This window comes from Strix uralensis, chromosome 26 (assembly GCF_047716275.1).
Source record: "Strix uralensis isolate ZFMK-TIS-50842 chromosome 26, bStrUra1, whole genome shotgun sequence".
Classification (NCBI taxonomy): Eukaryota; Metazoa; Chordata; class Aves; order Strigiformes; family Strigidae; genus Strix; species Strix uralensis.
The window spans coordinates 2,526,814-2,553,696 of NC_133997.1; the positions used below are offsets into that span (position 1 = coordinate 2,526,814).

At 41.0% G+C, this 26,883-nt stretch overlaps 1 protein-coding gene across 1 annotated transcript; it reads right to left on the bottom strand.

The window, feature by feature from the left end:
• Positions 1 to 2,825: 2,825 nt before the first annotated feature.
• LOC141935078 (uncharacterized) lies at positions 2,826 to 25,570 on the bottom strand. Its single transcript, XM_074851034.1, has 19 exons — positions 25,336 to 25,570; positions 22,690 to 22,811; positions 22,081 to 22,129; positions 21,753 to 21,796; positions 20,955 to 21,613; positions 19,035 to 19,140; positions 18,609 to 18,755; positions 18,344 to 18,404; positions 17,942 to 18,108; positions 17,749 to 17,859; positions 16,554 to 16,665; positions 8,049 to 8,113; positions 7,511 to 7,639; positions 5,450 to 5,547; positions 4,973 to 5,083; positions 3,855 to 3,958; positions 3,702 to 3,749; positions 2,972 to 3,058; positions 2,826 to 2,833 (listed from the first exon to the last, which is right to left on the bottom strand). Exons 1-19 carry the CDS (start codon positions 25,568 to 25,570, stop codon positions 2,826 to 2,828), a joined length of 2,463 nt encoding a protein of 820 aa, XP_074707135.1.
• Positions 25,571 to 26,883: the final 1,313 nt, after the last annotated feature.

A 26,883-nucleotide genomic window follows, 5' to 3' on the forward strand; every position in this document is an offset into this window, starting at 1 on the left:
CAACGAACATGATAGTAACGTTAACATTAATGCATGTGGTAGGATTTAAGATGCCAGTAAATATGATTTTTGATGTGGAGTTTGAAGGTCTCAGGCTTTGTACCCGGTGTTCTTCATGGCCAGACTTAACTGTAAAAGCACAGAACTTGTTAGGTTTGGATCATTACTGATCATTTTCTGTCTACGGAACAACTTCAGGATAGAGCATTTCCTTTTCATTTTTAGGACTAAGCTTTATACACGCAAGTTTGGTTTCCAGCATAAGGTTTACTGTCATGACAGTGTGCAAACGTGCCACGGACATTTTCCTGACACTGGATAATTGTGCACCACATTTTTTTGTCTTTTTCCAACACTTCTGCTGAGGTGCATCTGGTAAAGCAGCAGCACTTCTTGCAAAATCAGCAACCTTTTTAAGGGATCTGTCCCTTTATGTTTAGTCAGTTTTGGCTTGGCTAAACATTTGAGGATATCTCTGCAGACACTAAAGAGGGTCTCAAGTCCTGCTCTCCAAGAAAAATGCAAGTGGAAGGAGTAATAAGGAAGTAATCTGACATGCCCAAAGCTAAGGAGAGGGTGGTGTAGATTAGAACTGAAGAACAGAACTGAACTGTGGATCAGGGCTACCAAACCAACAGGAGACATGGCAGGAGATGAGAGAAGCTCAGGTAGTTGCTCTCAGGCTCTGTCCTCCCTGCAGACCCATGGATGTGGCGGTGGTAGCAGTGTCAGGGGGCTGTGTGCCAGGGCATGTGCACACACAGGTGGAGGCATTCAACATCACCCCCACAGTTGTCCCTCATTACCCCCACAGTTGTCCCTCATTACCCCCACAGTTGTTCCTCATTACCCCCAGGGTAAAGGCAGGGAGGGGGCCAGAGGGAAGCTGTCTACGGAGCAGCGTGTTTGGGTTATGGCTGTAGAGGCTCTGACTTGTGGTGCAGAGAAGGTAAAGTTTTTTTGTTTGACTTTTCCATGCTTACTGTGAACTGCTTTTCCAGGAATTTGAAGATGGTGAAGTCTGTTTGGTTTAACTGTTGTTATTTCTTATTTATGTTAGCGCTGGAGATGGTTGCTATGACAAAGCACAGTTAAATCTTAGAGAAGTTATATTGAGTGCATGCTTTGGAGCTTTCCAGGAGAACTTACCTGGAGTTGTTCCTGAAGAATGCCTATTTTTGTGATGTGATGAAGCCTCATTTAGCATGATGAAGTTGTGAAATAGTTGTGGGTCAGGATTGTACACTCCTAAAAATCCTTTCCCTGAGGTGGTATAAAAAGTATTGGTCACTTCTGGTTTTCCGTGTATTAGACTTTGCTTTTCTTTCTAGTTTATAGAATATCTGCTCACCAAAGACCCCAAGTAAGACTTAAAAAATCTAAAATGAAATGGTATACTCTTTAATACATTCCTCTTACTCTAGAGCAGTGCTTTAAAATAATGCTCAGGCCTTTCTCAAAGCCTTTAGAGTTTGTTTAATGTTGCAAGACCTGTTCTTTAACTAGCAACTGGTTTAATTTGGCTGAAGTAAATGAAACTGTGCAAAGGTACCATGGGCAAATGGTTCTATCCTACTGTTATTGCTAAATTTTCACAGGGTTGTGCAAATAGTGCTTTTGGCCTAGTGAAGAGAGGCCTTTGACAGGCAAAGATATTCTTCATCTCTGTTTATTATAATTTAGGGAATGGGAGGAAATCTCTGAATATCTGTCCTTTCCTGTAATATTGGAAATATACAGATTTCAGATGTTCTGGGACTGAGTGGGATGGATTCTGCATGGAGTGGTGAATTTGTATTGCTGCGTGCCATCAGGATATGAGCATCAAGTTTTCTTACTGTTTATGTTTATAAATATCATGGAAAGGCTTGTTGTGTATAAAAGGCATTTAATACCCAGATAATAATAAAGCTCTGGTTATTCTTTCCCTTACCACTCATTTTCACGATGTGTGTTGGATGGGTGTATTTGCTTTGTTCTGAGGTGCAGATGTCTTTTAAAGAGAAATATGGTCTTAGTAGAACTGTTCTTAATTCCTCTAAGAAAACAGCAGTCTATGAGAAAAAGAGTTCAGACATTTTTTTTACATGAATTTTTCACACAGTTGCAATATAAGACCAGGTACAAAAATATGCTATGCATAATATAGTGTCGGGGGATTTTGTTTGTGGCTTTCTATAATTTTTGAAGAAAAAATGAAAGTAGTTGTTCTTTAGTAGATCATGAAAATACCCACAGCTTTTACCTTGCTCCCATTTCTGTAAGTGAATAAAAGCTGAGCGTTTTTCTCTGTACAGGTGACCTGCAGAGTGTCTCTTTGTTGCCTTCTACACTGAGAATTACACACACTCTCCAGACTGTCAGGTTGACAAATGCAGAGGCCAAGAACCTTGTCATAGCCTTGATAATCTCTGGGGACAGTACAAACCTGCAGGAGGAAAAAAAGGAATAAAATAACAGTACAAGTAATGTCCAGGTGTTGCTTAAGTAAGGAGGGAAATCTGGACTTCTTATTTCGGGTTGAAGAAGAGGTGTGACCCCCTCTAAAAATGCTGATAACACTCGGTTGCTATGCTGTCTGTGTTTTCTGAAGGAAGAGCTTGGGAGTTTGCTTTTAGGGTAGTTTTTGCATGGTCTTTGGATTTAACTAAGGCAAAAATTGAAATACCTTCTCTGAGCAATAATGAACCCATCCTTTTTTGGTTAAACACTGTCCTTCCTGATTTCGGGAGGCTGAATCTCGACAAATATCATATGCTTGTCTGACACAGCGTCTTCCATCACCTAAGGACCTCCAGTAACCTGGAGGGCATGTGCAGTGAGCGTCACGGGGCTGGAATAAAAAAAGAGGTATTTGTTTAGGAAGCTGCAGTCTCATGCATATACTGTTGTGTACCTCGCTTCACTAAGCGTTGCACTTTATCTGACCAAGGTCAGATGAAATTTTGAGGTCCATACACACACCCTTTACCTTCCAGTGAAGGGAGAGGATTGATGTAGCCCTGAAGAAACTTGGAACATGTGTAGATCTGGTGTCCCTGTCCCCCTCCCTGTGGGTCTGTGTAATTGGAAATGAGGTGTAGGACTGAAGGCTGTCAGTGCTAAAGAGACTGCATAGGGCAGAGCAAGTGAGGCAAAGAGAATGAAGAACAAAATGTGAAGTAATACAGATGTGTGTTAAGACTGAACAGCTTTTGCGGGACTGCTCCCGTACCTGAAACACCTGACCTTTCCCAAGACAGACGCAGGTCTCTTGCCCTTCTGCAGGCTGCGCTGCCTCTGAGCCACATGGAAGACATGCCTTTTGGCCAGACATGGGGTTAAAGAAATCCACTGGGCATGTCAAGCAGCTGCGCGATGTCAGTGCGGCTCCTTCTGAACGAAAAGTTCCTGGGGGACACGGGACTGGTGTGGTGCTTCCTTCAGGGCAAAAGAAGCCTTTGAATGACAAAGAAAATTCTTGTCAATTTTTCCTATATAATGCAGCTGTGTTAGGTAGATGGATGAGTTAGTGTCTTTCCAGTTTAAATATTGTAGTTTGTCATAACACCTAAATCAGTTAAATGAATCCTACTTCAACAAAAATGTTGCCCCATTTCAATATTGTCTTTACTATGCGGTACAGAAAGGAAGTTTTCTGATATGCGAATCTTATTACAATAAAATTTACTGCTCTATACTTGTTGTTTAAGCAGACTTACCTTTTACGATATGAATTTCAGCAAGCCCAATTGATAATCTAAGAGCTCCTGTAGCATTCAGCAAAATTCAAGTCTGACTGCATTTTTATTGAGCAGTGAGTGATTGAGAAGCATTCTAAAGAGGCTAATAATCTGTAAATTATCTGCAAATACCTGCTGGACAAATCGGCGGATTCTGTTCTCTTCTTTTGCAGTAAATTCCACTTCGACAGTCCTCATAGTTTTGAAGTTGTAGTTCTCCGTTGTCAGAAGGCAAGCTTGAAAAAATACAGAAAATGAGTAGAAAGAGGGCCATTTATCTATTGCACAGAGCAGCTTGAATTGCCAAATGTGGGTAAGTAACAGACACGCATAAGGAGAGCTTTCCTTTCGGCCACTGAATATTTAATGGTCGGTGACACTTAAAACATGCTAATACGTTGGTGTAAAATATTCATGGCAGTTATTTGAGCTTATTGTAGTCCCCCACAGGTCATATAACACAAGCTGTACTCTGTGCAATATAAAGAATTTACATATTAAATGACTGCTGCAGCACAGGTTATTTATAACTATAGACAAGGTGCTGCTGGGGTTTGTAATCTGAAGTTATCAGGGTCCCTACAGTAGCCGTGATTTTTCAAACTCTGTGAAACCTCATTTACCATAAGGGATCATAGTATGGGATATCCTGGGCTTTATTTCTGGGAGAAGCTGCGTAGTTTGTGATGAGCGTAAACCAAAAAGCTGCTGGGCAATTAGTGCTGCTCGGTGTTTACTATAGAAAATATAATTATTCATGGCTGTTTTGTCCCCTCTGTTTTTCAAGATCCGTGGCAGATCCTACAATGCAGTTCAGGGACCTGTTTTTGAACGCTTTCTGCTTTTCCCAGTCTTCGAGGGGGGGTTTAAAGGCGCAAGGGATGGAGCCGTCGCGGTTCCTTCTTCTGTTTGGCGGAAAAGGCCTTGCTCTCTGCTCGGTGTGGGCAAGAAGAAACAGATTTTCCAAGTGTAGTGAGCTGTAGGTAGAGACTTAATGTCACATCTTGCTTTGATGGGCGTTTGAGGCGTGTCTGAAACCTTTGCCCTTGTAATAACAGGCAGCTATCCCAGCCCCCACCTGCTTGTGTCATGAAGGAGGTGTCGTATATCTATCGGAGACTTCTGTTTTCTTCTGAAATATATAATCAAAGATCCAAGAGCGTTTCTGGAGGACACTTCCCATTGCCACAGATGGTACAAACAGAGGATAGCAATGGGAAAGGCACATGCATTTCTTTAAGATCTTTCACGCAACTACTAGTACGAAGAGCTGCGGTTGGAGGGACTTTCTAGGGACACACAAAATGGGTGGCTTCCAGGTATATTTTGAATGGCAGTCGTTGTTCCACTGGCTAGTCAGCCTGGAAAAAAATGGGAAGCAAGAGGGACATTCAGAGACAGGACATATCTGTCTTTTTGTAGAAGTTAGGACTGCATCTTAATTGGCGCTATGCAGACTGCCGGAAGTTGTTGGTGCCCCTTTGGCAAATCTCTGGTCTCACAGTGGAGTGTTAGTTGGGATACCAATTTCTTTTTTTATACGCAGTAATGTCTGGAGTCCCCAGCCAAAGGTTGTGATTTATAGGGGAATGTGCAACACAATATCCACTAAGGCAGTTTGATTCTTAAAGTAGGATTTACTTAGATCTGAATTGCCTGCACTCTAAATCACAATCCGAACCATTCCCACTCTGTGGCTGCCTAATGCTGCAAGTACCTAAACTCACCTCCTTGTTTGAGTTTGCATTCCCCAAGCATAGAAATCTCTGTCTCTGAGCATGCCTGGAATTGCCCCCACAGGAGAAATCCTGTGCATAGGTCCTGCCTAAAACAGATTGGAATGCAGGAACTAGCTGTGATTCTGCCTATTCTCCTGTCCCCTGCAGGGCTTTGCTTTGGAGCCTAGTCTCAGAGCACACCTTGTAAATTCTGGTAATTGCCAAATTAAGGGTAGCCATTTCTTCTTCTTCTTTGTAGTCTCTCTCTTTCTTTTTTTTTTTTTAAATCATAGATAAAGCCCAAGCCGTCTGCCAGCCAACATCCATGGAGCTGGAATGCTTGCACAGAAATGTATTTTCAATTCCTTTCTTTCCCAGAGAGGTTTCAATCCACATCTCTTGCCTCATAAACTAGTGCCTTGCTGCCAGTCAGTATCTGTGAGCAGAGGGAGGAGAACAAAAGGGAGATCCTAGATGAATGACTGCCTGGGCTAGTTGCTCTGTTCAGCTGGAGCTGTGCAGCTGCTGATGTCATAGTCCAGAGAAAGCGGTGAGTAGTTCAACGGTTGTGTTCAGCTCTTTCCCTCCCGCAATGCATCTATATTTCAACCAGCTGCTACGAGGCTCTGGATTCCACTGTAAGTCTAGAAGATCTGGTGCTGGAATATTTTTTTTTTTTTTTTTTCCCAGGGAAGATTAGGTTGGGCAAGCCTCCCAGTCCTAGATCTGATGGAGTTCAGCCTTTGGGAATGCAACATGTATAGCATTGGGGAAATGACCCCAAAGATTCCCTGAGGCATTAGGTTTCACAGGCAAAGGATACGAGAGGAAGTTAGTAGTTTTCCTTCATATATGAAGTATTTTATAGTCATATATCCAACTATTTGCTACGCAAACCACTGTCCAGTGGTTGATGGGTCTAGAATGAGGAAATAGCTTGTGATAACATTTTCCCTGTTGAGTCTTGGGTTAGTGATTGCTCGCTGTTATGAGCAGATAGACAATTTCCTTTTTCTAGAGAACTGATACATGAAGTTGCTGTGTGTATCAAGCTGTCATTTTCCTGGCAGGGATTGGAGTTTAATATCCCCATAAAATGTTTCGTGATTGTAATCAAGACCAAGAATTAGTGCCTGAGTCATTTTCAAAGGCCTGGCTGACATGGTCACCCTTTAGTCATTCCCTATCTTAACTTTTCAATCCAGCAAAAGGACAGAAAAAAGAGGGGGAGGCCAAGAACAATGAACTACAGGTTTTTTTCTATTTAATTTTTAAAGAAGATGGAAAAATGAGCAGGCTATTAGCCTCTAAAAGCACCATATGATCGAACTCAGAAATTGGAGTTTTCACATCTCAAATAGCTCCTGAAGAGAGCAGAGCAGTCTCTTGCTGTTCTTCTCTGGTATGCAACTTGTAGAAGCATCCCTGATGCACATACAAGTTTTAAACTCATGTAATTATTTTGGTTAGCAGTGCTATTCTTTTTCTCCTCACTGAACTTAATCACTGGTGTTTTCAGTCTACAAACTGCATGTTTTCGTGAGCTATTTTTCTTCCTGGGCATGGGGGTTTGAGTGTTATTTGTTACTTAATTACCTGGTATCTGAAAAAGTAGGTGCCAATGTTTGTAAGACCCATAGTCAGTAAGGCAGTCAAACAAAACGTTGGTCTTATTTCTCTGTAAAATTGAATAACGCTTTCTAAACAAAGGGAAGGCTGTCTTAACACAGCCACAGGTGGTGTACGTTCTTCTGCAAATATTTGACCAACCTACTCCTTAGTTATACCATGTTGTTGTTTTTTCCACATAAACTTTATTCTCCGGATAATGTTTACAGTAGCCTTTGACTCCACTAAAGGAGGCCAGTTACCTTTAGATAATGCTTGATTTACAATTATATGGGTTTTCTGAAGAGAAGCTTATGCAAATGCTGAAATAGTTTTAAAGACTTCCAGTGAAAGGCTGGGCTGTGACAGCTGGCACAAAGCCAAGGTAATTTTGATGTTTTTTGGTGACGATAGCCACAGGTGATTCTCAGAGGACTTGTTACTCTAAAAACTGCAACTCACCTTGAACCCTTCCACCTTGCTCCAGGGTGAGGACATCATGACAAATCTGGAGTATTCAGTGTGCTCCCTTTCAGTTTCACAGTTGGCTGAACTGGGAGGTAAGGGTGAAGTTAATTTCATGCCCCCAGTCTGAGGGGAAAAAAAAAATCAGATTTACAACTAGTTCCTGCAGACCTACTTCCTGTTTGAAGAACTAGGAGTTGCAACATACAACATGTATTTATTTTCCTCTGTTTTGGGTTTTCTTTCTTTTGTGTGGTGGTGTTGTTGGGTGTGTTTTGATTTTTTGTTGGTTTTTTTTTGTCTGCAATATACTTAATCCCTGCGAAAGAGAAAGGAATCTTTCTCCACATAAAATACAAGCATAGACAGCACAACCTGGAACTTTGTAGGGTTATTTGTCATCTTCAGAAGAACAAAGGCCACTCATTAGATCGGAGTGGTGAAAGTGATCCAACACGTGGAAGGTTGTCATCTTATTTTCCTTCCTTTTTCCATGCCTTCTCTGATTTATTTCTCTTTATTCTTCACTGTTTACTGCTCTTCTAGTTTGTTCTTTTTGGGGAATCAAATGATCATAAGGCTTCTGGCACTTGGGACTCGCTGTGTTGGAAAACAAAAAAACTGAAGACTAGTTATTCTGGGAAAATCCTGAAAAGCCAGCTGAATCATAATTTAAATTTAAACAAATGAGGATATAGGCCAGAGACCTCAGATTTTTATTTTCAAGTCCCTGGGACAATGCAGAGACTGGAAGTTGCTAGGTTTTTTTTTGCTTTGAGTTTGTAGTTGTATTTTTGCAGTAGCAATGTGTTCTAGCTAGCTGGATTAAAACCTCTGAGGATATGAATTAACATCTCTGCAGCTGAGCTCTTATTTCGGGAGAGAAGGTAACGTGGGGAATATAGTGGCGCATGACTTCCTTAGGGAATTAAACCCCAAAGTTTTATTTAATCTGTAAGAGAATGTAGCCGAGGTTTTTGTTTTACAATGGGCTAGTATTTTGTTAGAAATAGCCCGCTGCGAACATATAAAATAAAAATCCAGTATTAAAATGACCTCTATTACATACATAAATGTCACCAAGATGGACTTTAATAGTGTACGTGCTTCACCTTAGCAAACACTGTTTGGCTGTGAAATTGAAGAACTGCTGGGTTCTGCAGAAGCTTATCTTTTTTAATATCGGAAAAGAGATTGCCTTTGTGCGTGAGTAATAATTCCAGTGAAATGGAAAGGTCATGTTAACTAGAAGTCAAAACATGTACACCTGGAAACATTAGGAAATGAAATCAGCAAATGTCCAACTACTTAGAATCCTAGTAGATTAATTTCTGTTCACTGGTATTTCCTAGAGTCTTTCTAGCAGGCAGATATTTATTGCTTAATTGAAGTGTGATTTCGTCACAGCCTGAGTAGGGGTGTAAACATACCTTTTAGTCCTACTCTCTAAAGAAACTTTATGGAAGGAGCAGAAAGGGGGCTGTGCTTTGTGGACTCTAAAATGCTTTATTAAGTTTCAGGGTTTGTGAGGATGGAAGTCTTTTTTTTTTTTTGGCCTTTGTGTAGAGCTTTGAAGGCAGGTTATTGTGTGTTTCTGTGCCGCTAGCAACCAATTAGCTGTGAATACCTTTCTAGATGTAATTGTGAAGGATTCAAAAACTGGTTACTCATCAGTAGTGAAGGGATCCAGAGGATTTTATTTAATACAAAGCAAAACCAAGCCAGTCTTAATACAAAAATCTAGTGGCAGGTTTTAAATATTAATTCATGCTGCATGCTTTCTTCTAGGTCTGAAGTGAGTATTTATTCTGGGTTACACAATAACCCCCTGGTTACTGAGGTAATGGTGTTATGATTTCTGCGCGGATTTATCACACCACACACGCTTCAGTATTTGTGTTTGGAGATCTTGTTATGTTTGAAAAAATGAGACTTCTGTAAACTTATTTAGCTGGTGATGATAGATAGCAATAACAGATAGAGATAATTAAGAGCTGGGACCTACCCAGACAGGCTTTTCTTGGGTGTAGCAGTGAAGTATGGCCAAGCATGGAGCAGAACAGTGCCTGGGGCCTTCCTGATATCAACTGGTTAACATCACCTTGGTTTTTCTACCTGAGAAGTGATGATTTATCCACTGGAGCCTAAACTCTTGCTGCTAAACCAAGGGCACCCCAAAACTCTGTCACTGAAGTAAAGGTGAAGAGGCTTCAAAGCCAATTATAAATAAAGAATTGTGTCCTGGAAACCCAGGGAAGAAAGAATAAGTATTGTTTCCTGGGCATTGCAGGAAGCTCGACCAGAACCTCCTTCCCCTCACCATCTTTCTTCAGAAAAAAACATTTCCTGATAACCTCAGTTTAAACTCCTTGCTTCTCCTTGAAACCACATGGAATGAGGGATGGGGAAAAAGGCAGGAAGATGATGGTGTGGTACTTTGGGACACAGCTGCCATGTGACCAGCTCCTCGTGGATCTAACTAGGGCAAGTAGGGATGCCTGAAACTCCAGCCCACTTAGACTTCCTCAAGACAGAAGGGACTTCTTTAGGGCTGATCCTGCATGCTCCGGATGCTAAGCTGCATAGCATTCTTATCCTCAGGACAAGTGAAACTTCTGGGTAAACAGACCAATGAAGTCTGCAGCAACATTGAACTGCAGCTCAGGGCTTAGGTCTGTATGTGGCTGGGGCAGTCTGGGTCATAGTGATTGCTACAGCTTGAGAGTACTGAGAGAGAACTCTGCTGTCCAGGTTGAGTGGGAGCCAGTGTCCTGTCCTTTTTTCTTTTTTTTTTTTTTGCTTGTCCCCACCATGATCCCTTGTGAAAGTGCTTGAGATACTCAGTTTTTCAGTTAGTGGGACTCCCTTCTCTAAATTTATTTCATCTGTCCTGTTGAGCACAGCTGCAGAAACATGTCTTGTTTTAAATTGAATCGTTATGTTTCCAAGTTTCTCTAGCCACAAAGAAAGCAGGAAAAATAAAACTTGATGGGTGAGACTGTTCTAAAGGAATCTAAATCAGCCAAGAGCTCAGCCTCTCCCTCTTGCTTGGCTCAGAAACTTGGCTCCTCCAGCCCTGCTTGCAATTCAGCCTGGTTGTCATCACGTGGGGAGATGTGGAGTTATGGGAAACGGGATGCAGGGTGGTGTAGAGGAAATGTCAATGTTTCTTCTTCAATGGCAGCTGTTGATCCATATTCTTAAGAGGGCTGTGGAGGGTTTTCTTAGGTGTCCAGCCTCTTCCTGACTCTTTTCTTGGTTCCTCATCTAAAAGTTTGAATTCTTTTGGTTTGTGTGTTAAAATTAATTTTTTAATGTAGTTTATTTTCTTGCATGTGTTTTATTTACAATCATGGCATTGTTTTCTGTTTAACATTATCTGTTTTAGCACGCAACAGTTCATATGCTTCGCAGCTAAGTTTTTGGGATCTGGGAGATGATAGCTTGTTTAAACAAAATCCAGCAGCCTTAGGGAGTGTTTGATGCAGTAATTGTGGATATGCAGCAAAGCACGATTTCAAGAACACATTTTGGAGGATAAAAACAAAACAGGAGGTGGATTTTTCTGCTGTGGTCAGTCTTGGTGTGGTACCAGGCTGGTGTGACAGGGTCAGAAAGCAGTTGGATCCCTCCAGATTGGGTTACCCTTTTGCCAAAAAGAATTTGGGTCCTGTTCCATTTGGCATAAGTAGCAGGAAAGAAGAATGCTTGGAGCATTTCTGCCATCACTAGCTACTGAAAGTAGCTCCCAGAGGAGCTATTTGCTAAGCTGTTTGCTTAAGACACCTTCCAGAGTTACTGGTCTGTAACAGGCTCTCTTGTTGCCTGCAAAATTTTATGCTTCTGAAACTCTGGGCCGGAATCTCTCTGCTCTCATTCTTGTGTTGTTGCTACTTTTTCAATTTATGTAACACCTAGAAGAGCTTCCATGTGTCTGCCATGCAGTTTCTTGTTAATCCATAAAATATCTTCCCTAATTTTTTCATCTTTTGCAACACCATGTCACCTCTGCAATTTATTTTGTGTATGTTCCATAGATACAGGTGAGCTGCTAGGTGGCAATGTTTGTACCTTGTTATTCACAGTGGACTATACGAAGTAGCTGTGTTACTGATAACTTCTGGAAGCTAGTGGAAATACATCTGTGTGTACCAGAAAAGCTGTTCAGTAGAGCGCAATGATTTAACATTGAAGGCTTTTGTTCTCAGTACTTGCTGCATTTGTGACTGTAGTAGCAGCATCCAAGCATCTGTGACAGTGTCCTGTTTCCCTCTGGAACCTTGAGATGTTGGTTTTGTGGGAGAAAGATCTAATATTTAGCTAAAGTCCTAGTGAGGTAATGGCTAGGATAGAGTTTCTGTTCCCTTGCCTCGGGCTATTTTAACAGATGTATTTGTTCATCCATCCCCTTGCTGTAACTTGTAACTTGTCTTCTGGGCTTCCACTTTTAGTGCTCTGGCTCAAATATCCCTTTTCACGCAACTCTGGAAAGACTTAGCGAGGAAAGCCTAGAAAACTGCCATGAATACTGTAGAATTCTGTACATTCATTGAAGACCGGAGTTGCCGTGTCATTCACTTTATGTATATCTGCGGCCTCGTGATTATCACTGATCATAAATATGTGCAGTGTCGATCAGAGAGCCCTGCCAGGAAAGTAAAGCTTCCATCCTTGCCAGGGCCTTCTTCAAGCCCTTACAAATCCACAACAGGTATCTCATGAGTTTCCTCTTTCCTGAGCAGGAGCATCCCTGAGAACTGCTGCAAGCGCTGGATCTGATCTATTTATTTATTTTTATCGTTGCTGAATTGCTGCTAATTCAGTGGCAAAGATTTTACACTGCTCTTAATTATGCATGGCAATGCTTGTACATCTTCAAAGGAGCAGGGCACATAAGTAACCATGTAAGCCAGTGAACGGCACTCGTTTTGTAATATGGGATGAGAAGGGAGGTGAGGAAGGAAAGCAGCTTCTCTCAGTATGGTCTGTGCCACAGTTCAAAGACATGACTACAGCTTGTGAGGGCACACGTGATCTGGTTTAGAATGAATTAGCTGTAGGAGTCATACCACAAATACTAGCCTGGCAACTGGTACTTTGGTGTCAGAAGCACAGTGCTCGGTCCCAGACGTGCCACAGTCCAGCTGTGCACCTCGAACCTGCTGCTACTTTTGAAAAGGGCCCAGGGCTGGGGAGTTTTGAGCCAGGTTGATAATGTCAGTGCAGCTTAGAATAGATCTGACCTCTGCTCTGTGCTGGACAGGTTTTGCCCTGGGGATGCTTCTGCAATGCCCTGCTGCAAGTGCAGAATGGTAACTCCTCTCCCTCTGCTCCAGGCATGGTAGTAGCCTCTGTGAATATAGCACAGAACATGTCTTGAGGTCAAGAGGTTGCTCCTTGGACTTCAGTGACCTGATATCTTGTTGGCACCAGGACTGAACATGGAGGCCAATTTCTGTAATTGATGTGCAAGAAGATTTCATGGGAACGCAGGAGTATTTCCCAAACAGGCTGGTGTTCATGTGTACAGAGTCAGTTTAAAGACCTTCGTGGGGGAATTATTGAATTAATTCTGAGTGTTGTAAAATCTTCTGCTAAGATCCTGTTCCCACTGCTAACTGAACAGGTTTGAGCTGGGACTGTCTGAAGAGATCTGTGGGCAGGCTTGTAGAGTGTGTGTGTGGGGCTGAAAGAAGTAAAGCTAACAGTTCAGTAAATGCTATCCTTTTCTTTGAGGCAGCCCTGAACTAGTAACGGACCTAGGTTAAGGAGCTGCCTTGCCAGGGGAGGTTTTCCTTTCATGTCGAGAAGCAAAGTAAAAGCCTTTAATCTGAAACATCAAGATCACTGGGCCTATCTAGCACTGTACACACAGGTCAGAGTTAATTTCAGTGCTGCCCTGCCCAAATTGTTAGCTTCTACTGGGCTAGAAAACCTCTCCCCAGAACTTGCTTGATTTTTTTAAAAAATTTTTTTATTCAGCCCAGCTGTTGAGAACAATTGTCTGTAAAAAGCTGTTGTATCACTTGCAGTAGCAATCACACTAGGAGCAGGGAATATGCAAAGCCTCTATCTAAATGCTAATATGTCTCTTTGGTCACAAAAAGGAAAAAAAAAATAGAAAAAATCTTGCTGTAGAAATGCAAGTTAGTTTTATGGATAGTAGTTCTTATTCAAAGCCCTCTTTTATTATCTTTTGGTATAGAATAGTTTGTTGCGGTTAGCCACAGTGAACGGCTGAGAAGCTACACCTCTTCCAGCAAACACTCATATCACTTAATCTCCTTAGGTCCATGGATTATCTTTTTGACTTTCAGATAAGTTAGTTGTAGGCAAAAATTTTAGCGTTTAAAAAAAGCTGAGAATTATTTTTATAGTTCATTGAAAGACTAGTTGTCTAGCTCCTAGCTAAAGGGAGTGCGTTAAACCCTTAAGTACTTGTCAGCTTTGAAGTCTGCTTAATTTGCTCTTTTCATGATAGTCACTTCTGTTGTGAGTATAGTATGGCTATAGGAGTAAACAAAAATCAGTGAGTTACATACTGCATGAAATAATATATTTATTGACAGGAAGGAACAATGAAACAATGTAAAACGTACCTACTAATGTCAATGCAATTAATGTATAACTGTTGTAGAATATATGTTACAAGCTAGTTCAGCTTTGAGTGTATTGAGTAAATTATATATACTAATAGCTTAAGGTTCCTGTCAGTTCACCTGAATGGTTTCCGTGTGACTGAAAACTTGATTAATATTGTATTCTTATACAATAGTTTTCTCCACTTTTTTAAAAGATATCCTGCAAGCAAATTCATGTTTCTTCACTGAGAGTGCTTATCGATGCACTTCTCTATTTGCTCACCACACCGCTTCGTTCTTGGTTTTGTATGTGATGCAGGATTTCTTGGTCAGTTTTCAGTGAAAATAAGGAGTCTTTAATTTCAGTGGGTGTTGGATCTGATCCTTAAATCACGTGAATGGAAGCTGAGTAACCTAGATCCTCATTAATTCTCTTCAAATGAATAAAAAGTTCTGTGAGCACAGAGGTGAGTTAGAATGAAAACATGAAGGAAGAATGAGTGGTAATGGGGGGGGGGGGTAGAGAAAAATCATCAGAGAGGAAACTATTTGTATTTCCAAGTAAAACCTAGGATAAAAATGGAAAAAGAAAAGACTTCACATGATTAAAACACAAGGGACACCTATAGAATGAGGTGGATGAATATTCCATAGTGTTATCGAACTCATCATGTGAATAAGAAAAGTAATTTTTATTTTTTTTTATAAAATACTTAAAATTTTTGAAGTATCATGTCTCATTCAGACTAGAGAAAGTCCAGAAGAGTACTATCCAGCTGTTCAGGGCATAAGAAACATAGGGTATGACCCAGATCCCAGTGGAATTAACTTAAACACTGTAATTTTTCAGTAAAACCTAATTCATGTTGTGCAACGTAGCTCTTGGAGCTTAACACTTAAGGATATCCAATAAGAGGAAAATAACCTTTTTTTACAAGAAGAAAATGCAAAGGGTTCATTAAAAAAATATTCCCCAAACATGCTGAGTACTTAATACTGGATCCTGCAATGGTTACACGTGAAAAATCTCCCATTTACTTCAACGGGAGATCCATATGTGAGGTGATTGCTGGATCAGTCATTCTGTAGGTTCTATAAATGTAGATTGCTCCATATGTAGCAAACAGGGAAGTTTCATAGAAACCAGCTAATTCACAATCAGAAGTTAAAATAAAATGATACTAAGTCTGGGAAGAGAAGTTTGTTTAGGTTTTTTTTGACAATAATTATCTAATTTACAGGAATTCTACTGATTACTTAGATATTTGGCAGCACAGAAAAATTTAAGCTCCTTGTTATTCTTCTAATTTGCAAAATTGCTTAGTATAAAAATTATCCTTCTAATGTGTTGTTATATACTTAAATTTTATAAAGGTATATTCTTCTGTTAGATCACCCAGAGTGAAAGGAACTGATTCAAAATACATTCTGTCCCAGACTTCACCTACAATCCATTATTGTGGCAAATTCTGATTGCATAAATAAAGAGCTCAATTTTTGTTGAAAAAACATGCTCAGTAACAGTGTGTGGGTATGTCTTTATTTTGGAGGGATTTTTTTTTTTCTAGTAAGACTGCCTTAAAGCGTAACAACTCCAGCCTTGGACAAATTCAGTGCTAGACTGCAGAAAGTGTTAAATATAGCCCATCAGATTCTGAGTTCCCGTAGCTCGTGTTTAAAAGTACATATGGCCTGAGATTTTCAGCACATCTGAACGTTTAGTTTGGACTGTAGGGACTAATCTTGCACTGGTACCCACAAGACTAGACTCTGAATGGCTAAAATTGAAGGGTTTTTTTTCTTAAGCTAGGCACCTGCTTTAAAAAATTGTCAAAGCTTCAGAATGTAGAACACCTGCAACTCACATGGACTTCAAAAGAGAAGTACAAGTGCTCAGCTTTGAGAAAACTGAGACCTATTCGTTGACTGGAGTGTCTAACACTGAACGCCTAATACTGTGGAACCCTGGTTTGAGAGTTTTCCCATTTATTAGTTTACTCTTTAATTCTGTGTACTGAGGAGATATTTTCAACAGGCAGTTCAAGCTGTAATACATTTGAAGACTTTTACTGTCTGTTCTCTGTCTATTCTTCAGCAACAGTTGCAGCATGTGGACCATCAGATGCAGATAATAAGCCTTATCAGCATTTCCCTGGAAGGCAATAAACCAACAAATATTCAGCTCAGTCTACATGCTCAGTGTTCCTTCTAATGCCATATATTGCCCTATTCTCTACTTGGTTTTGGATGAGTAAGGAGTTTTGCAAGCAAAAGAGATTCTGTGCAGAACTCCCAAGTCTATTATAAGTTGCTGGGCATCTCTTCCATCAGTTCCACGTGAACTGATGATTAATTGTTATCTAATAATGCAGGGAAGGCACTGGGGCTAGCTGCTACGTTAGAGCTGTTGAGTTACAAAGACCCCACCTAGGCAAAATCAGTTTCCTACCACAAAATACCTTTAAGAATTATGTCAAACAGGTCCGAAGATGACACGGGAAAAAGTTCAGAGAAGTTATCTGGTGATGAGGGACTGGGCATTCTTCTCGGAGCATCTAGCAAACTGTAACTCTATGGAGATGAAGAAACCAAACAGTGAATTTCCAGCATTAACAGTGATGCAGGCTTTGTGGCAAGGACTTGTACTGGTTTTGACATGCGAAGCCTAGATTCTTCCCCTTACCATAAGATTGGAGAGGGTAGCATGTTTAATAGTTCAGTCTGTAATAAGATGGGTTGAAATAATTTTCTTTTACTGTGTATTATCTCCTACAGAACATAACCGTTAAGATGGTTCCTAAATGACTCGAAATGTAGCTTTAAGTCTGTATTTCTAATCGAATCCTTATTATACTATTGCTTTCTGTACATGCACACTGGTGGGAGCTCTGATCTGACTGAGTCAAAAAAGATCCTAAAAAAGGTAAAAGGACTGTAACTTTTAAGAACTGAATATTTACTTAATCTTGGACAAGAATACTGGAATCTATGGCAGATACTGCCTTATTTCAATAGGGCAGAATTTCACCTTAAACTTAGTTCACTGTTAATCACTCAAGCTTCTGCTTTCTGATGTTTGTGGCTTGTCACCACAAATTTAGCCAGAGATGCTGATACCTGCTGGATAATCTGGTTACCTTTTGGCTGAGTAATGCAGTTTTTGGGTAGTTTGTTGTTGAATGTGTGTGCAAAGGAACAGAGAAAATGAGCTCTTTTAAGAAGCTGCTGAAGGTAACTGAATATAGTGGCAGTACTTGGGCCTGTAGCATTCCTTTATCAGCAGAGGAAGAATTCCCCTGATGTTGCTTCTGAGTTGCCTCTACCTGGCTTGGTGTGCTGTAAAATGTTGGAAATGAAGGCATTGTTGCTAGGAGGAGTTTGGATTGGGGACAGCATACTGCTCGCACCTGCACACAACTGGACTGCTTTAAGTTATAGCAAATATAGCAGTCCTAGAGCTGGGATGGGACCAAGTGTGATCAGAGCTTGTCCAGTACTTTTTCCCTGAAAAGGGGTTTTTCTGCCCTATGCAAGACAGGGCAAGGCTGGGAGCATCAGCTACTGTGATTACAAGATGGTAGAGCTTGTATTACTGCATTTAGTTTCTTGGGTACGAACGCTAGAGCCTGTGTAAAAGTAGCTACAGATAGTTACCTCTTGAAGAATGTTCTGTCCCTTAGGTTTATGAGTCTGAAGCAAACACATAAGTTCCGTGTTTTCCTCAATTTTTAAACAGGTAGTGGTAATTTGATGTGAATTTAGTACCTGTGAAAGACAGTGAAACCTGTGATTGCAAAAGAATAAGAAAACCTAAGGCCACAGTAAACAGCCTGCTGCCGGTCCTCACCTGCAACTCAGGCTTTCCTCCCATTTGTAATAAGCAGTTAATTCCCTCAAGAATTTGATCTTTGCGTAGTCTGAGAAACCTTCCCATGTCAGTATTGATGTCAGTCTTTTGAGATTCTGTAACTAAGACAGTGTGGGCAAGAGCAGCACAGTGTAGCGGTGTTAAACCTGAACAGAACCACAGAAAAGTCAAATAAATCCAGTGCTTGAACACCTCGCTGGAGTAAACCATCCCACACCTGGCTAATCGGAAGGGGGTGCCCTGTTAATACTGATTGACTCTTCTCCCAGAACTTTTAATTTTAAACATGATATTGAACATTCTTTGGCCTAGATAAAATCTGTAGTCTGAAACTTCTGGAGTGTACACTAAGCATCGATGTGGTTAGGCTTTTTCTCTTACCGTAATGGTCAGTCAGATTCACTTCCACATACACGCCATTGTTTTTGCAGTTTCTCAAAACCTGAAATGAAGATGATTGAGATAAGCCCTGATTTTTAACACTGCCAAAATACCCCCTCCTCCCCCAACTCCATCTTGCTTTAACCACATCAGACCAAAGCTAATTTTCAGGTATAGAAAAACCCTTGTATATTTTAAACAAAAGAACATGCGTTTGTTATCTTGGCTCTGATGCGTCTTCGTACAACATAAATGACCAACTTACCTCTAAAACTCTCAAATAGCCGTTCTCTGCACACAGATGGAGTGGAGTTTTCCCAAAACTGTCCTGTTCGTTGACATTAGCTCCTAGGGATATCAGGTCACTCACCATCAGATGTTGGTTCTTCTCTGCAGCAAGATGTAATGCAGTCTAAGAAGAGAAGAATGTGTTTCACAATGAGCTTCTCCCAAACGTAGTTTTAAAAAAAACAGTGGTTGTTAGAGAATGAGGTGGGGAGTTGGGACTCTGGATTCTGTTCCCAGTTGTGCTAATACTTGCTGTATACAGATCACTTCCTTCCTGTTTTCCCCTCTTTGCGAGGGCAGTAGCCACACATTGTCCAAAAGGATGCTTAGTGCTTGGCTGGGGTTTGAAAGATGTTTGTATGTGATAGACAATTACCCTATTCTTGGCAAGCTAGCATCCTACCCGTTTCTCTGCATCCTTCTCATTGATCTTATTTAGGGATGCAAATCTCTGTGCAAGTGCGTAAGTCAGAGCTCTTCTTCCCTGAGCAACAGCCTTGTGCAGCAGTCTGGAATAGAACAGTTTTAAACAATTAGAAGATAAAACAGTAGTTAAAATACTCGAAAGTAGCAGTGAGAATGTATTTTAAAGCATGAAGTGTTAAGGGTCACAAATACTGAAATCTTGTGATATTTAAGCATTTAGTCTCTATGTTAATAACGGAGTTGCTGATTTTGCCAGGATTTCTTGGTCCTCCCTTCTTGCTATTATGCCATTCCTCTCCTCTCCAAGAACTACTCCATGATTCCTTTTTGCTAACAATCTCTATTCCCTCCTCCTTTTTTAAAGTGTCCTTCAATACAGGGAAAAGAGTATAAGATACCTAAAAATTGAAAGAATAGAAACCCTCCTCTTGCACTTAAAAGAAGTATTTCCAAACTGTAGTTCAGGCCCGTGAAGGAAGAGGAGAGCTCGATTCCTTCTGTGTATTCAGTCCTGCTGAACTACTCAAAATATAGTACCAGTGTTTCTCCTAAATTTCAGCCTTTAAAAGACTTTTTTTTTTCTTGTAAATTTGTGCATGTCTTCCTTTCCTCCTGGAGGAAGAATTAATTGATTGATAATTTTACTTATTTATTTCCCCCTTGTCTTGTAACATGATATCCTTGAAGATGTCTAACTCTGACACTGTGATTTCTGGGGGTCTGCTTTGGGGTTTTTCTGGTGTGGGTTTCTGACATAGTAACTAATATCCTTCACCATTCGTTAGAACTCGGAGTTAACCGATTTGGTGTGTAGTGCTGCCTTCATATGTTCTTTTGAGCATGTAATCTGATGTTTAAATACTTCTTCATAGAGGTAAGAGAAACTTTTGCTTGTGAATTTTACACAAACATGGTAGTAAAAACGTCTTAATTGTGATTTTTGTTCCCATGTGAGAATTTTTTTACCGTATTGCTTAAAAAACATGCAGGAAATATGGAAGCTGGGTGGCTTATTGTAACTCAGTTACAGTTACATTGTTGCTGAAAAGTGAAGTCTGTAATTTTATTATTGCACTGAAAATCATTATTCTGAATGGAACATGGTACTGCACGGAAGAGGACAGTGCTGTGCTTGGCGTTCCCTGCATGGGTTGTAAATACCTTAAGTTGGGAACAGGATTGTTTATATCAACAGGAATTAATCTCTTTCCCATCAAGACTAGGACACTTTATAAGTTATGTCATGCTTTCTGTCAATCTGATTTGATACCAGCTTCCACAAACTAGCTGAACTGTATAGAATCTAATAAGATATTTTAATTTTTTTAATAAACAGTTATTTTCTCTATACAAGTGCCATTCTAGGGAAAATGGGATCAGTAAAACCCTTGCTTTCATTTAATTTCTAATAAAACAGCCACTCCCAGTTCTTTGGAAGTCTATGCTCTAGACTAGCAGCATATGCATGTTTTGGTGTAATCCTCCCACCCATTTTTATTACCAGCTAATAATACAAGTAATTATCCTGAGAGTGTCTGCAGCATGGAAAAGATCCTTTTTGCATATCCTTTTTTTTTCAGTAGCAATTACTTGATTAGCTTGATTTTAATTTTTTTGTGAATACCCACATATACAACTCAGTTTTAAATATTTTTAACACTGAATTTGTCCTGATGTCAGCTGTAGTTTGGCAATACTACTGCAAATATAGGAACTTTCTATTTTTACCATCTGCTTAAAACTGTGCGTACTGAGGCAAGTTTGAGTTTCCCATTGAGCAAGGAAGCCTTTGCTACAGGTGTGCCCAAAACTAGCAGCTGAAGTTAGAGCAAAGCCTCAGGACAAGTGATGCCCCAGGAGATAGAAATCAATATATTTCAACAGAAAAATTGGAGACCTGTTGCCATTTTCATCAGGTGCCAGCAGTTTGTCTGCTGGGATATTTCTCAGTAAACTTTCTTCCCTGTGTAGCTGGAACTGGAAGAAAGAGATGGCAGAGAGATCCTGCTGTGTGAAAGAAATTGGGGTCGACTTCAAATGTCGCCCAGTGTCTGGAGAACTTGTGTTAGCTTCCAGAAGCCCCTCTGAACAGCCTCCTGATGGGTTAAAGTGTGGAGATGTGTTCTGTGAAGAATGCCTCGGGAAATCTTTCTGGGTACTTGCACATGCATCCTGTATCCACCAGCTGCTCTCCTTCTCGCTTGTCCTTGAGAATATTCCTGGTGCGCTGGACTCCTGCATGTTTTTCTGAGCATGATGAAAAGAAGTCTCTACCTCTCCCCGCAATACTGAGTTGAAATCTTTAAAGCAGCAGTACGAACGCAACTTGGTTAAGCTGTGGCGTCTTTCCTGCAGGCCACCAGCTGCCTGCTTGCTTCCTCCAGTTTCCCACCAAGAAGCTTGCAGATCTGTGGAGAAGCCCTGCCAAGAGCCATCTGGCACAGAACGCAGAGACTCCTTCTTCAACTGGCTTTTGTTCAAATCTTCCTGCAGTACCTCCACCAGGATATCAAGGTCCTCTAAGCCTTTTAGTGTTTGCCCAACGTTCTGCTTGCTCTGAAACAGCAACAAAAACGGGGAGGGCGGAAGATGGGGGAGGGAAATCAGACATGAAGTGTCCTGTTCTCACTCGGTGATATAACATGAAATACGCCTGAGGAGGCTGGCAGCACGGAGTTGAAGGTGTTATGCATACCTGTCTAAGTTGTTTCTCTGTATAAGGGTGAACTCTTCTCTTCTCTGTTGGAAAGAAAGGTAGAAACAAGCTATTCTGAGTTGAGGGGGGAAGTGGTGGTAAAACACATGCAGAAGATAGTCTTGTCAGAAATTTTGTCCCAGATAACAGATAGATAAGACGTACATGGTGGTGATGCAGAGCTGTCCTGCTCCTGTAATTTAAAGGGAGCTAGGAACCAGTGTGGGTCACTGACTGTGGGTGAGAAGTGGTCCAGCTCTTTGGGTGCCTAACAGCGATGATCCTACTAGAAAAGGAGGCTCTGTTACCAAGAGAGGAGTTTCCTAACCTGTTTTTCCTGAGGATCCTTTGGTTACCGTCTTCATTAATGAGGCTTCCTGAGGAGACAAAAACACCCAACTCAATTTGAGATGCTTGCACGTAAGAGAAGATGAAACAGTGGTAAATATTGTAACGTGAACAAAGTAAATTGTGTCCTGCGCTATGCACTTTGCACAGAGAGAATGCAGGTGAATAAATTTCCATGAGTGGGTCATTCATGACAGCCTTACAAAGATCTTTAAAACAGACCAGGTATCTGGGAGTCTACCAGTTTCTTGGGCTGTTTTTGCAGGCTGTTCAGAAATCTGGGTTGCTAGAGCAATATTGTTATTGGTTCTTGGGCCATCTTTGGCTTGATTGCATGATGCATAGTATCCAGAGCACAAATGGGTCCTTGCTGTCACTGTCTTAGAAATGTTTCTAGCACAGGCCCTCAGCCTGTTTAAAACTTGGTGTACTCTCCACCTTCATCAAAAGCATTAATTTGGTGGGTGGAAGAGGCAGCAGCTGTAGATGTAACCTCTCCAAAACACTGGCAGAGTGGGAGTGTGATGTGTGTGCACCAGGATGCTCCACCTCTGGGAACAACCTTTCTAAACTCAAGAAGAGTCCTCACCTTGCTGTGAGCTGGGTCCAGGCCTTTGGAAAGCCGAATCTTTCTCAGTAATTCCCGTACTGGCATCTTTACTCTCACGCCCATGTAGCGCTTCTGAGGGGGATCAGAGCTAAGTCCAGAGTCTGGAAAAATCATAACATGATGCTTAAAGAAACATAATTCTCTGAGCTATTATAGAATAGTGGGAGTATGAGGTCACCCTGAGAGATGGCCTGTGATTCTGATGTTCATCATCAGTTGTGGGAAATTGCCACGTCACCCTAGCTGTTCCTTAGCTCTGGCCTACTTCCTGCTTAACAATGAATTTAATGCATTGCTTCTCAGGCTATAACAGATTGTGGTGCCTCACAAAGGGAATTCTTTTCTTAAGAAGCAAAACAGCAGCAAACCCTAAGGCTGGCTTTGGGATCTTCAGTCTGAGGGCATAAGCAGAGAGCCGAGTTAACCTGCAAATTACCACTTGAAGGCTGTTGTCAAATTTTTAGTGTGCAGGGATGGTTTGAGTTTTGAGTGAAGGAAGAGGAGAGACTGTCCCAAGTGTAAATGTGCCACTGAAGCTGGAAAGAAGACAATAGGGACAGGGTAGCAATGCAGAAGGAAATTTGGATGGATGGTTGGGAAGAAGGAGGAAAATAAGTTGGATGTTTCTGACTTAAAGCTTTCAGTGGTGAAAAAATAAACATACTATCTTGAGACTTGGCCTTCGACAGTTTTTCTTGGTGCTCTTCAGCTCAGGGGCGCCGTACTGCCTTAGAGCACATGATTGTTTTGGGGGAATATGTCAACACTGTTCAGATTACTGCCCCTCTTACTCATGTTCTAAATTTCATCTGTTGCAGTAAATCTGTCTTTGCAGTTTCCTGTCCTGTGGTTTGTCATGTTGGTATTGGTGGAAAAATAAGGAACAGAATTGTTTCAGAAACGAGATAGTGATGCTATGTCCAATGTCTTTCTCCAATGTTTCTTGGTGTGTTTGGAAGTCAATGTGGTGTGATTCAAAGGGAAGCAATGATTTTCTGTAGTGAAATGAAATAGTTATTTGAGAATATATATAGTTGTCCAAACAAGCTTGTCTTCGTCAAAACAAGCTGCTCTGTAATTGTTTGTGTTAGGTCTTCTTGCATCTTGTACTTGAATCCCCAAACTTGAAAGGCTTGCCTGGATTAGGAGTTTAAACGCATGGCTTTTGAAATACCTTTTATGTAACACTGTGCCCCCCCTCCCCGCCCCCAGCCTTGAGAATTATCGTCTTTGTATAGAATGCATTCAGTAACAGCTATAGACGTTACAAAACGATAGCTTTTTTGCATTAGCTCAGGGTCTTCCCAATTGGCTAGCACGTAAAATGCACCATATAGAAGGCCACTGTTCCAAAGAAGCCCGAGTGCTGGGAGTCAGAGTGTGGGCTACTGAGAATAAGGAGTCATCCAGCAGCAATACTTGCCGGAGCAGAGAGAAGCTTCTCTTCCTAGCGCAACTCATGGCATGAGGAATGAAAGCAGCAGTTGTGATTAAAACACACTTATGATTAAACAACACGGCAGCCTATGATGAAAAAGGTGTATTCAGCTTGGGCAAGCAGTTCCTATTACAGGAGCAGTCAGCGTGAAGTAAAACGTGAGGTGTCAGTACCAATATTCCTCCCTGACCAAAGTCTGTGTGCGCTCTCTGGCAGCTGCTGGAGTCTGGCTGGCTGAGCCCTGTGGAGGAGAAATGTAGGAGCTCAACATGCGGGAAGGGTGCGCCTCCCCAAACTTGGGACGTCTCAAAGTAGGCAATATTGGCATGGAAACCAGCCACACAAGATGTGGTTTCTAGCTGTGTGATATTGTTTCGCTTCCCTGCTTCAGGCAGTGAGGGACTGACACCCCTTCAGCAGGAGGATGTTGAATCCTGAGTGGCAAATAGTACATTTTGAATATATAGTGAATTGCCATTTTGTGCCAAGATTTCTGGCAATGCTGAATGTTTAACCTCTCACTGAATAATTAAAACATTGGGACCTCGAAAAACATAGCTTATTTCTCGGACGGCTCTAGAAATGGGAAAGATTCCTTTTTTAGACTGGTGTTTTGATGATGAATTATTTACTCTTTGTAGAGTATTTTAAAGGCCTCTCTGAAAAGCTTTATAAAAAACCAATGTTACTAATATATGATTATCTTTCAAGCTATTTTCCAATAAAATTGCTGTATGATGGATCAGATTACATGCCCAGATGTATCCTTGAAACTGAAGAACTTGGCAAAGGCAATGATTCACCAAACACACTTTCATGTGACTTCGTAATGTTAATAACTCAGAAGGTCGTATCTAGTACCTTGCTGTTAGAATCAGAACCAAACTTGCAATTCAGAGTGTAAATGAGCAGCAAAATGCTGGAGAGAGACAGAAATGATAGAATACTGAGCATCCTTTACAAAACAGAGTAATTTCTGACTTCAGCAGCAGATCACAACAAAATAAAACCAGAACATGAGTAGAAGGATGTGCCGTACATCTTCAATATTATTGCCACAGAAGCTCAATATGTGCTACTGTTTGTTAGCACAAGAGGAGTTGCAAGTCAGTGTACTTGATCACTTTGCAAAAGCAGCAAAATAGTATTGCATAAAATAGAAAATATGAATAAAGATTTGATCTTACCAGCGGGAGCAGACATCTCTCGAGGCTTACGTGAAGGAGGGTAGATCTTGGGACTTGCAACATTAAATTCAGTTAATCCAGAGTCTGGCAACGATGGGCTCTGTTGGAAATAGCTTTTGGGACTGGCAGTTTCTCCAGGCAGTGGAGATCCCTGGCCTGGACTATAGCCACAGATTTCATTTTCACTGTTTTGATTGACCAGTAGTTCAGGACTCATGCAGGCTGTTTGCAACATTACCACTGTGTGTGTAGAAAAAGATGGGAGGAAAAAAGCTTCAGTTGTGTTTAAAAAAAAAAAAAATCAATCCAGTTTCACATTGAGAACATGGTAATTGTATTTAACTCTCCAATGTAATTAGCCACTATGAACTGGGTCCAGCTTCCCTCTTCTTTTTTAGCAGCAAGTTATAGGGGTGGCAGAACACAGCCGGCCTGGGAATCCCAGCAGTCACTGGAAACAGCTTTTGAGAGTTTCTTGGCTGCAATACTCCCTTGCTCTTTATACTCAGGTATGGCTTGAAGGACGTCAGCCTGGGAAGGCTCCACCCTCTTTCCTAACAATCTGCAGCAGATGATGAAGAAATTACTTTTCCCGAGAAGAGATTGAGTACAAGTTGAAAAATATTTTTCCTTAGATATGGAATAGAAAAATTAAACTTTGGTTACTGCAAATGGCATGAGTAGGGAAAAGCAGCCTCTGAATTAGACTAGTTAACAGGATTATGTGAACAAGCAACTAATTCTGAAGTAAATGTTTTGTGAATTCTTTTCTCAAAAAAAAAAGGTCAGTTTTTCCAAGGCCGTGTAGAAGGACCTATTGATCACAACCTCCATGAAGCAAAAATAAACAGTCTTCCCTTAAACACAAAATTTCAGCTAAGGAAAGACATCCACGATCTGCACAGCTTTGAATCTGTGAAGAGAGAAGTGCTATGTGCTCCATTTATTGTTTCTATTTGTGTGGGGGTTTGGGGTTTGGTTTTTTTAGCAAGGAAGGATTCTTAAATGTTGTGACAGGTGCAACTATTAAAACTCAATAGGATTAAGACTCTGTTTGGATGGGTACGCCTTATAGGAAGTCTATTTCCTTGTCAAAATGAGACCTCGGTACCAGGTTTAAACTTCATTCTCGCATCCCTGGGAAGTACAGTCCTCCTTGTGGGCTATGTCATTTCAACTTAATAAGCAGATATTTCTCCCGAATAGCTAGTTTGAAAAAAGTCTACAATGCTTATCAAATGCAGCAACTTCCTTAGCTGTGCCTTGGAAAGCATTCCAGCTTTACTCCCAAGCAGTATTATCTTGTCTATCAGTCTGAGCAGAAAGCAGCCAGACTTTCTGAAGCAAGTTAAAAGAGCAATGTTACATATGTGTTTTAGTTTAAACTGGATAATGACTCCTCTCTATGGACCTGCACAACGCTCTGTCTCCCCCTTTCTCTGAACTGAGCGTAATAACTCTAGTCTCAGGAATGTTGAAAGAATTATTTAAGTATTGATCAAAGCAGGGAGATTTGACGCCTGTAGAACAAGATAGAGTGAGGAACCA

Bases quoted from the DNA above. Each gene is read 5' to 3' on its own strand.
- LOC141935078 (XM_074851034.1), bottom strand. From the start codon at position 25,570: ATGTTGCAAACAGCCTGCATGAGTCCTGAACTACTGGTCAATCAAAAC. The intron at 18,109-18,343 runs GTAAGAGAAAAA...GGTTCTGTTCAG, and splicing joins GAATCTGACTGACCATTACG to GTTTAACACCGCTACACTGT. The intron at 8,114-16,553 runs GTATTTTGTGGT...TTTCCAACACAG, and splicing joins GTTTGACATAATTCTTAAAG to CGAGTCCCAAGTGCCAGAAG.